The following is a 12,178-nucleotide window of genomic DNA, read 5'->3' on the forward strand; positions in this document are numbered from 1 at the left end:
CAGCCACCCTTATGGCAGAAAGTGAAGAGGAACTCAAAAGCCTCTTGATGAAAGTGAAAGTGGAGACTGAAAAAGTTGGCTTAAAGCTCAACATTCAGAAAACGAAGATCATGGCATCTGGTCCCATCACTTCATGGCAAATAGATGGGGAAACAGTGGAAACAGTGTCAGACTTTATTTTTCTGGGCTCCAAAATCACTACAGATGGTGACTGCAGCCATGAAATTAAAAGACGCTTACTCCTTGGAAGGAAAGTTATGACCAACCTAGATAGCATATTCAAAAGCAGAGACATTACTTTGCCAACAAAGGTCCATCTAGTCAAGGCTATGGTTTTTCCTGTGGTCATGTATGGATGTGAGAGTTGGACTGTGAAGAAGGCAGAGCGCCGAAGAATTGATGCTTTTGAACTGTGGTGTTGGAGAAGACTCTTGAGAGTCCCTTGGACTGCAAGGAGATCCAATCAGTCCATTCTGCAGGAGATCAGCCCTGGGATTTCTGTGGAAGGAATGATGCTAAAGCTGAAACTCCAGTACTTTGGCCACCTCATGCAAAGAGTTGACTCATTGGAAAAGACTCTGTTGCTGGGAGGGATTGGGGGCAAGAGGAGAAGGGGACGACAGAGGATGAGATGGCTGGATGGCATCACTGACTCGATGGACGTGAGTCTCAGTGAACTCCGGGAGTTGGTGATGGACAGGGAGGCCTGGTGTGCTGCGATTCATGGGGTTGCAAAGAGTCGGACACGACTGAGCAACTGATCTGATCTGATCTGAAGTGTGTTCAGAGATAAAACAGTACATCTTGAAATAAGAATAACAATACTGAGAGGGAGATAAAAAGAAGTTCTAAAAACTGAAAAGATGAGAGCATAATAAGTGAAAAACCCAATAGAAGATTAATGAAATAAAATTCATATTTTATGGCAAGGCACTAGAAATTTAAACAAAAGTTCTCTCTGCTCATTTGGGTCTCCTCCCTTCCTTTTAGTGGGTATTTTGCACCTGCATTAACCAGACCTCCTTAGGAAATAACCTTCCCTCTTAATCTTGTAAGGGGTCATCACAACAACCCACCACTGGCTTTTTACATGCAGGCCTGGATTGTGTAGCTAGCAACATGTCATTTGATGTACAGCCCCCATATAATTGTGCCTTGACCTGTAACAAGTAGAACAGTCCTTATTAACTTTTCATCGATAAGAGAACATTAAGGAAACTTTCCTAAAAGTAGAGCAATACAACAAAAAGATGCAAAATCAGACAAAGAAGGTTAAGAAAATCAGAAGTATGCTCAGGTATGTGTTACATTAGTACTGTTTAAGTTGTACAGACGTTTTAAATGTTTCCTTCAGAGACTTCCAGCTCCTGATTTCACATGTAAGGAGCTTGGAAGTCACCCTTCCATCCTGACAAGTGAAAACTCTTTTTGGCTCTAGAGGAGACAGGAGGACCCTGGGCGAAGAGATGTCCCTAAGACTACAGAAACAGGCAAACACAGAGAGGACTGGCTTCCCTGAGAAGGGACTCATCAACTGAAAAGACTGTGGAAACCAGAGCCAGGGCAGGAACACCTGAGTGAGAACTGACAACTTGCTGGACCCTTGGGGCAGACAGCTCTGAAAGCTGAAAACTTCAGGGAGACGCAGTCATAGGAGGAGCACAGGGCCATCAGACTGACCTCTGAGAGCCCAGGCCGACTTACCACAGTAAATGTGGAGAAAGATACTTTCCTTCCTGGAGCGGGGGAGGGGGCTTCTGTGGAACAAGGCCAGTCCTCAAGGGACACCTACTAACCCGAGTTCACCAACTGGGGCTGAACTCAGAGCCTCAATGACCTAGAGATGGGGAACCCCCAACTCCAGGCCCCTTCAGCCACCTTGTCCCACCTCAGACAAGAGAAGAAATGTGAAATAGCTCTGAAGTTCACAGACCAAAGGCTCAGGTTCCATCAAAGTGTGTGAAAGTCACTCAGTCATGTCCAATTCTGCACTCCATGAAAGGCAGAGCCTTAACCACAGGGCTGCCTCCTCCTCACCACATCATTAACGACCAAAGCTCTAATGGCCTGTGGACAGTGCTTACCTACCCAACCTCAGCCCTCGATATATCAGATGCAGCTATCTAGACACAAGTACAAGGCATATCAAAGGCAAAAAATACACTCTGAAGTGGCAGAGCATCAGAACCAGACACAGTGGGGATGCTGGGTTTCCCAGACCCGGAATTTAAAACGATGATGATAGGCACTGTGGCCCACCAGATTCCTATGTCCATGGCATTTCCCTGGCAAGAATACTGGAGGGGGCTGACATTTCCTTCTCCGAATGGTTAATATACTAAGGGCTCTAATGGAAAAAGCAGACAGCACATAAGAACACATGGGGAATATAAGCAGAGACGGAAATCCTAAGAAAGAACCAAGAAGAAATGCTAGAGATAAAAAACACTGTAACAGGAATGAAGAACGTCTCTGGGAGGCTTATTAGTAGACTGGGCATGTTTGAAGAAAGGATCTCTGAGCCAGAGGATTATTTCAACAAAATCCTTGAAAACCAAAAAATAAAGACTTGGAAGAAAAAAAAAAAGAACAGAATATCCAAAGTCTGTGGGACAACTACAAAAGGTGTACCATGTACAGAATGGTGATTCCAGAAGGAGAAGAGAGAGAAGACCAGAAGGAACTATCTGAAACAATGAGAATTTCTGCAGATTAATGTCAGTCATCAAGCCCCAGATCCAGGAAGCTCAGAGAACACTTAGCAGGGTAAATGCCCCAAACAATTACACACTGGCGTGTCATTTGCAAATTCTAGAAAATCAAAAATAAAGAAAAAATTCTGAAAGAAGCCAGAGGAGAGAAACACCTACAGAGAAATAAAGATAGAACTGCACAGACTTCTCCAAAACCTCACAAACCAAAAGAGAGTGGAATCAAATACTTAAGGTGTTGAGAGAAATAAATTACCAACTTAGGATTTCATACCCTGCAAAATTATTCTCCAAAATGAAGGAGAAATAAAGACTCTCAAGACAAGCAAAAATTGAGGGGACTTGTTGCTTGATAGATATGCCTTGCAAGAAGTTCTTTAGAAGAAAAATAATATAGATCAGAAAACTGAACCTACACAAAGTAAGGAAGAGCACCAAAGAAGTGAAATAAGTGAAAGTAAAACGAAAACTTTTATTTTGATTATTCTTAACTGATCTAATAGGTAACAGTTTGTTCAACAGCAATGACGTACTTAGTTATGTGTGCTTCCCTCCATGCCCTATGTGTGTGTATGTGTCTGTGTGTGCGTGTGTGTGTGTATGTGTGTATATATGTATATGCTTGTGTATGCTTATATATAAGTGAAATTAATGACAACAAAGATACAGGGAGGAAGGAATTCGGGTTATTTTGTTATTATAAGATACCTACAATATTCATGAATGGTATGGTATATTTCAAAATGGATTAGTTACACATGTATACTGCAAATCTAAGACAAACCAACCACTCAAAAAAATAAAAAAGAAGTATAACTGATATGCCAAGAAAGGAAAGAAAATAGAACCTTAATAAATGGTCAATTAAAACCACAAAAGGTAGAAAAAGAGTAGAAGATAAACAGGAAGGCAGATCAAGGACAACAATAGAAGACAGTAATGAATGTGGTAGGCACTAATCCAGGTATATCATCAATAATCACTTTTAACATCAATGGTTGCACAGGTAAAAGACAGAGGTTTCCAAGAAGACATACGGGTGGCCAACAGGTACATGAAAAGGTGCTCAACGTGGCTAATTATCAGAGAAACGCAAATCAAAACCACAACGAGGTAATCACCTCACGCCAGTCTGAAATGCTCCTATCACAAAGACTACACATCATAACAGAGAAGGCAATGGCAACTCACTCCAGTACTCTTGCCTGGAAAATCCCATGGATGGAGAGGCCTGGTAGGCTGCAGTCCATGGGGTTGCTAGGAGTCGGATACGACTGAGCGACTTTACTTTCACTTTTCACTTTCATGCACTGGAGAAGGAAATGGCAACCTACTCCAGTGTTCTTGCCTGGAGAATCCCAGGGATGGGGAGCCTGGTGGGCTGCCGTCTATGGGGTCGCACAGAGTCCGACACGACTGAAGCGACTTAGCAGCAGCAGCAGCACACATCATAAATGCTGGAGAGGGTGTGGGAGAAAGGAACCCTCCTACACTCTACACTGTAAAGATCCTGTCACTGAACACATCTTAGAGAATCAACACAATTCGAATCAAAATCCCCAAATGGCTTTTTTGTAGCATTTTCAAGTCAAAATTAAACTACATGGGGGGAAAGGGGTTGAGAATAGCCTGGGTGATTCCACAGAATTCTTGGGTGCCCCCTCACCTTCACCTCTGACCCCATATCACACACACACAATGAAACAAATCCTTTATATAAGCCTGATAGGGCAAGTCTGGGATTGCCTATCAGTGAGGAAAGGACAGAACATTCAATAAATAATCCTGGGGTAACTGATAGAACCCTTATCATCTACACAAATTAGTTCCAGGTAAAGTTAAATATGGAAAAAATAATGAAAATCTCTAGAAGGCACCATGGTACTACTGGGGCAGCATGATAGGACACTGCTGCTAGTGGCTATAGGCTACAACTTGCTTGTACCAACATTTTACAGAGCTGAAGCTGTACATACCTACAGCCACCTGGAGAAAAGTTTGGCACAAGGACATCTGTTACCACACATTCTGAACAGTAAAAACATGGAAATGATCCAAGTCACAATCAGTAGGGAGATGGATAAACTACGGTTCAGTTGTACTACTAATATAAAGTTCATAAGTTAAAATGAACTAGATACATACCTAGCTATATATGTAGATACACATCAAAAATAGGAATAAAAAAGCAAACCATAGAAACAAACATTCTATGTAACATTTACTTAAAACTGTAATATCACAAAAATACTATTTTTCTTAGATACAGGCATATTAGAATTATAATATAAATTAAGAAGAAGAATATATTTCTGGCAAGATTAGAATGAGGCCAGGTGCTCTGGCTGTACCTACAGCACTGTATACCTTTAAAAAGACATCTAAAACATCCATGGCAAAATGGTGACATAAATAAAATTAGCATGGTAGACAATTTGAGTATCTGCTGTATTATTTGGTTTGAAATATTTCACAATTTAAAACTTTTCATTACTTTTTCAGTAGGATAAAACTACCCCACATGATGATTTTTAAAGGCAACTACTCCCAGCTCTCGGTGCTCTGGTCAGAACCTGCCACCTGCTATTACATGCTGTGCATGATTCCCCTACCCCAGCCAAGCAGCCCTAAAGTGTGTCTGGTCTGAGGTCGCAGCCTTCATGACAGCTAGCAAAGGGCTAATGTAAGCAGCTATTAAATATGAATTTGACAAACATCCTGAGACCTCTTGACACAGACTTCTCCAGCTTCCTACATATGCACACAGTCAACCTGATACTAGTCAATCATTAAAGTCTTCAAGTTTCCAGCTCTTCTGATCCTACTCCTCTGCAACCAAACCCTGGTTCCTTCTTTTTTATCTAACTTTTCTTCTCGTAGGTCTCCCAGTGCCCTGCACTACTCCACAGAATCCTGGCTTGGATTCAGGCAGCCTGGATTCTGCTTCCTTTATAAAACATCCTTCCTGTGTGTTTATGAAGCTCATTCCTGAACTCTGGCCAGCATCTCCTGAAGCACAGCCAGACTGTTTATAAGACCCTTTGACTCTCAGATTTTTTCCAAAAGAGGTCTTCCTTTGTATCCTTTCCTTAAATTTAATTTCTCTCATTCTGCTGGCTTTGCCACTCCTTTCTGTTTGGATACAAACAGAATTTGAGGTCATTTCCTGCAAAGTTTTCATCTACCTTCAAAATCCAAGGTTACCGTCACAGGAACGTAAGTATATAGTTCTGGGAATTCCATCAACTAAATAAAATGTCCATCTGGAAAGGTGTCGTACACACAAGAGCGTGACATAAAGGTTAAAAAATGCTAGTCTAGTAAATTCAGAAATACAATGTGTACAAGCAGAAAAGATTCTCACATGAGTGGTCTGACGAGATGTTGTGTGGAACCAAAACAAAGTCATCCGTGTCACAAGAAGAGTTCTTGCTACTAGTACTGGCAGAATCTTTGGACACCTGGAGATAGTTGGGAGGACCCAATGGTGGGGAGGATAAGTTTTCTTCCTGAATATGCTGCATATCTGGAAGGGACTAAAATTAACAACATAAAATTAAAAGTGGCCTCAATAAAATGCAAGTCAGAACAGCCATTAGACTAAGGAATATTTTTTTCATGAAAGTGGCACAGAGTTCAATTCCACTGAAGATTTTAAAAATCTCTTTGGAAAACCTTTCCCTTAGAGATGCACAGTTTAAGGTGTGTTTGCATAACACCGTCTAAAATGTTTCCCAAAAGTGATACTTAAAACACATCACACCTCTTATCATGTGCACAGGTCTGCCTCCCCTGAAAGGTCTGCTCTGAATCTGTACCATGTCCCATCCCCGCTTCAGCTCATGGCCTAGCAAAGCAGATACTCAACACCTGCTTACCTAATGACTAAAACAAAATGTCCAGGGACTTGAATGACATTCTGCACACAGTTTTCAATCTCCAATGAAGAAAAATCATGAAAGGGAAAGCAAGAGACTATGTTATACAGAAAAGTAACTAAATCAGTAAGGATAACTGTGTATAAGCACAGGGAATTACTGACACTTCCAGAAAGAAAGATTTAGAAAGCCTTACAGGTGTGGGTGTGTTCCTTTTGTTTTCTTTTTTGTCAGAGGAAGGAGTTGATTTGTGGAAGATAGAATCATAAGGGATTTGCGGAAGATAGGACCGTAAAGGAAGAAAAGCATATGAATATGATGTACAGAACAGTCTTATGGACTCTGTGGGAGAGGGAGAGGGTGGGAAGATTTGGGAGGACGACACTGAAACATGTATAATATCATGAATGAAACGACTCGCCAGTCCAGGTTCGATGTACGATACTGGATGCTTGGGGCTTGTGCACTGGGACAACCCAGAGGCATGGTATGGGGAGGGAGGAGGGAGGAGGGTTCAGGATGGGGATACCTGTGGCAGATTCATTTCAATATTTGGCAAAACCAATACAATATTGTAAAGTTTAAAAATAAAATAAAATTTAAAAAATTTTCTAAAAAAAATAAAGTTAAAAAAAAAGAAAAGCATATGAATATATTGAATAGATCCTCGGGCATAAGTAGCTATATACCTCCTGGCACTTGTCTAGTTCAAGGACAGTAGTCACAACCTTAATTGAATATCTTCATCCTACAACAGTCTCCTAAAACAATGAACTTCATAACTTACTGTGTTAGGTCCCCATTACCCTGTTTAACCTTTGTTTCTATTTAAGAAAAATATGACAAAATGCTCTGTAAAGCCCAGTTTTAAACCGCTACTATTCCTTTGACTGTCACTGCACAGTGAAACCAGTCTCAAATCTCCTTATCACTTCTCTGGGTGTGTGTGTGACATACACATGATATAAATTCTCCTTATCACTTTTTGAAGAGCACTTATGCTTCAAGGTTATAAACAGAGTGGAAGCTGGAGGGAGTAACATTACAGAGCACTCACCACGGGCTTGGCATTGAGCTTGGCACTGAGCCCTGTTAAGAGCTCTCCATGTATTATCTAACTCCAGCCCTATTCTGAAATCCATTTCATACATAAACAAACAAAACTCAGAAGAGAGAACAGGTGAGCTGGGCCAGGTTCTAAGCACCTAACTCCACCAATTCTTCCCTGTGCCCTTGCTCCCCAGGCAGGAACTCTCTCAATGTCTCCCTTTGCTATTTATAAAGTTACCTTCATCCACAGCCACCTTGGTGGAAGAGATGCTTCTCGGGTTCAAAGGTCATCTTCCACTAAATCTCTTCCCTCTTCAAGGACCCTATTCAACTCCCCTCTGCTTTCCCCTCTGCACACAAACATGTTTAATTTCTTCACATCTCAAATCAATATAACTCTCTCAATTACCATCTTATCTCCCTTCTTCACTTAACAATGTTTCTTGAAATTTCAGTTTTCACTGACTCAAACTCCTCACCTTCAAAGTATCACTTGCTGCTGCTACCACTAAGTCACTTCAGTCGTGTCTGACTCTGTGTGACCCCAAAGATGGCAGCCCACCAGGCTCCTCTGTCCATGGGATTTTCCAGGCAAAAGTACTGGAGTGGGTTGCCATTTCCTTCCCCAAAAGTATTGCTTAACTAACCATAAGCCTCTTTCTGCCTTCAACCCTCCAATGAAACTGCCTTTACTAAGCTTCCCAGTGATTCCACTACTCCTTCAGGTACTGGACTCTGCTTCCCAGACACTGGGCCCCCAGCCCTCCATTCAGGGACCCTGCTCTCTGCTTCCCCTTCTACTTCTCAGTCTCTTGTGCCCCTCTAAGGAGACCGGTGGAGTATGAGTTTCCCCAGTGCCACCCTGGCCTCCAACCCTCACAGTTTATACCCACCTGGGGCCCACTGTCACCTTCCTACACCAACTACCCCTGCAGAGAGCTGACTCCCGGGCTCAGACCTGCCCCTGGGCCTGCACATCACAGTGCATCATCCTTGTGCTCCCCCGCTAAGTGGCTCCATCAACTCACATCACTCAGGGCTCACCGAGACCTTCCTCTTCCTTAGGTCCCAAATTCAAGCAATCTCTAAGCACTGCAGACTCCTCATCTTGCTCTTTCTGGCCCCTTGTCCTCCCCTTTCCTACTGCTGACTTAGTTCAGGCCCTCATTCTCAAAAACAAACAAACAAAGCAAACCCCAAAACAAACCAAAAACAGTGCAATGGTCACAGGCTGTTCTCTTTGCTCTAGGAGAGAGGCCTCTCTTCTGATCTTCCATCCAATTACCTACCTGCTTACAGAGGAATTTATTTGCTAAAACACACAGTGGATCAGGTCACCCTCCACTGAAAGCCACTCAAATGGCTCAGCGCACACAGCCTGCTCTGCTTGTAGCCCAGATTCTGCCAGGATGCAGACTGCCCCACTCTGGCTCCACTCGCTCCACCGCCCCCAGCACATCACCTTGTTCTCTGTACCCTCAGGCCGGGCCATGAGAAGAGCCTGTCCCATAGTGCTTCCTGCAACGCCAGAGGGTTCAGCTCTGTACAGGGCGGTGGCCATCAGTTATAGCTGGCTATGAACATGTGACATGTGGCCAGGGAGACTACCGAGTTGAATCTGCAATTCACTTAATTCTAACAAATGTACGTGGCCACAGTGGGCTACAGACTGCTGCAACAGGTCATGGTTCCACGGGGATTCCTCTGCTTACATTACCACTCTTACAAATTCAAAACTCAGCTCAATGTCTCTGCCGAGGGTCTCTGCAAGCTCTCAGTCTGATTTCATGGTCTCATCCCCAGTCCCACAGGCAACAAGAGGAGCCATCTACCTCCCACAGGCTGCTCCACTGGCCTCTCCTCCACACAACCAAACCCAGAGCTGCTCAACAAAGGGACCTGCCCTGTCACTGGTATCAACCAAAACTTCACACAAAGTGGGCATTAAATACGTATAATTAAAAGAGTAGATATTCAGGAGGTATTATCTACATAGCATTTAGCCTATAGCCAGTATCAGATCTAACAGAATTATTTGAATTTTTTTGTTACACAGTTTTTGTTTTTTACCTTTCAAAGACTTCTCTGGAGTAAAGTAGCAGCTGGGTATTTTGGGAGAATGTAAAGAACAGACTGTCACACAGGCATGCCTGCCTGCATCCCCCTCAGTACAGGAGTCTAGCCCAGCCCCAGGAGGGAAGGAGCGCAAGCAGGATGTCACCTCACTGTTGCAGATTATGTTGACGCAAGGCCTATCAGATCACTCCACTTTCTAATCTCTAATTGGAAATTATACAGAAACATTCCTGCTCTCCTTTTATTTCCAGATATGTTATTTTCACTTCAAGCATGAGCTCTTCATAAAGGCCTTCTAAAAAAGGTTTTTCCACCAAAGTTCTGGGGATTCCCAGGTAGTGCTAGTGGTAAAGAACCCACCTGCTAATGCAGGAGACATAAGAAACTCAATCCATGGGTTCAATGTAGGAGACATAAGAGACTCAACCCCTGGGTCAGCAAGATCCCTGGAGGAAGGCATGGTAACCCACTCCAGCATCCTTGCCTGGAGAATCCCATGGACAGAAGAGCCTGGCAGGCTACAGTCCATAGGGCTGCAAAAAGTCAGACATGACTGAAGCGACTTGGCAAGCACATACAAAGTTCTGAGCATCTATAATAACTACGCCTCCCCTGCCCGCCACATCCTCTCCCTGCTCCTATGAGCAATGGTATGCTCTTCCAGCAGCCCAAGCACTCCTCTTTTGCTCTCCCTTTCAACACGTCTCATCCAACAAAAAACCCAACATGTGTTGTCCTGTCAAAGCACTTTCCCACTTGCATTCCCCTGGTGACCCCTTCTCTGTCTCCTCCCATGGTTGTCCAGCCACCCCAGAGGCCTCCCCATACCCAGGTCCTCCCCTGCCCTCCCCTCTCCAGCACACACTGTGCTCTCCACACCCCTTGTCACCTTGCATCACGTACATGCTCCATCACGGCAGCTACAGTCATCATGTACCCACCACATACTGCCACCCACCCTGCAACCAGAGGGTAACCAGGCCTATGTTACAGATGAGGAGCTGACCTTCCCAGCAGGTTACAGGGGCAAGGGGCAGGGCCAGACACAGTCTGCAGTCTCTCCCTGACAGTGCACTTCCTCAAACTCTTCCCACTCATTCCATATTCAGTGTTTTTCTTTATTCCAGACTGAAACAGGAAATATACGACACTTTTTTTCCCTCTTAGTCTTTAAATCCACGGGAATATAACGTAAGTCTTCTTAGCCCTCTGCCTTTCTATTTGGTCTGAGTTGGCAGGCTGTGCAGAAGGGCTTTGCCAGTGTTAGGGCTCAGTCATGTGCCATAGGCTGCTCCAGCCTCTGCCTTCACCAGGGGCCATAGGGTCTCCCTGGAAAACAGGAATAACAGCACCTCCCACTGCCTGAGTATTACCGTGTGCCGAGCAGTGCGGTCAGTGCTTTTCCTCTTTATCCTTAAAAATGCCATGAAGCATGTAACTTATGCTCACTTTACTCAGACTCAAAGAGACTGAGTCACCTGTCGCAGGCAACATGGTGAGTCACGAATGTGGACATATCCAAGCCCAGACTCTTGAGCAGCAGGCTGCTAACCCCCAGCCAGCTTCCTGTGCAGCTCCCCAGCCCCACTGCCAGCAGAAGTCAAGAAATGCGTGTCTGCAAGCCAATCTGAAAAATGCCCATAGAGGCTGACACAATGGCCTCTGGACTTTGACTTGTGAAAAGTTTCAAGGTCACAACTCTCTCAGACAGCAAGAGAGATGTGGGGGAAAGTCCAGGAAAGCACAGAAGAGGGAAAGACCTGGAGGAGCAAAGCAGGAGGAAGGCGTTCTCAGGACCAGGAAGAAGCACTGAGTCTGGAGGGAGGGAGCTGCAGGGGAGCAGCTCACAGGGCCTGTTGCCATGATGACAGGGTCTCAGGCCCAAAGGGCACTCCTCTACCACTGGAGTTCTGTGTGCACTAACTCTCCAGACTGATGTTTATGACGTTCATAAAATAAATACAAAGCTACCTATCTACCTGTCACAGTGAAACCCTTCCCAACCTTACTGAGCATGAAAAGGTGAGAGCACTGTGTTCCTGGTTCAGAGGAAGGCAGCCCTGAGAGGTACTGTGTTCTGCTGAAGTGTGCACATCTAGGTAGGGGCAGATTCCAAACTGGGATCTTCAGCAACAAGGCTCCCTGCTCAGGCCTCAGCCGAGCTAGGGAACTCCATACATAAAGAGAACACCCATAACATATCTGCAGCTCTGTCTGTGAGCAGATGCACTAGCACAGACCCTACAGTCACTTCTAAGAACCCCAGGACTTACTGGTGGAGACACGAAACGACAGGACGGAGAGCTGCCGTAGGAGCCTCCAGAGGCAGAGCCGGCATACATGGGCACCGGGACTGGGCAGGCTGGGGAGAAACACCAGGGGAAGAGAGGCTACTGAGTGTAATTATGTGAGTCGTCCACTAAAAAACCCACAACTGCCACAGCTTCATGTTGACCAGAAATT

At 44.4% G+C, this 12,178-nt stretch overlaps 1 protein-coding gene across 4 annotated transcripts in view; it reads right to left on the reverse strand.

Moving 5' to 3' along the window:
* ULK2 (unc-51 like autophagy activating kinase 2) overlaps positions 1-12,178 on the reverse strand; it is a 58,805-nt gene that overhangs the window by 25,546 nt on the left and 21,081 nt on the right. For 3 of the 4 annotated variants that reach the window (XM_010842930.1, XM_010842929.1, XM_010842928.1), the window contains exons 9-10: positions 11,989-12,077; positions 6,076-6,247 (exon numbers count right to left, since the gene is read on the reverse strand). The exons of the other annotated variant lie outside the window; for it this stretch is intronic. In XM_010842930.1, coding sequence (XP_010841232.1) covers positions 6,076-6,247; positions 11,989-12,077 — 261 coding nt within the window. The remainder of the gene's footprint in view (positions 1-6,075; positions 6,248-11,988; positions 12,078-12,178) is intronic. 4 annotated transcript variants of the gene reach the window in all.

The sequence above is a fragment of the Bison bison genome, unplaced genomic scaffold (genome assembly GCF_000754665.1).
Source record: "Bison bison bison isolate TAMUID 2011002044 unplaced genomic scaffold, Bison_UMD1.0 scf7180017864180, whole genome shotgun sequence".
NCBI lineage: Eukaryota > Metazoa > Chordata > Mammalia > Artiodactyla > Bovidae > Bison > Bison bison.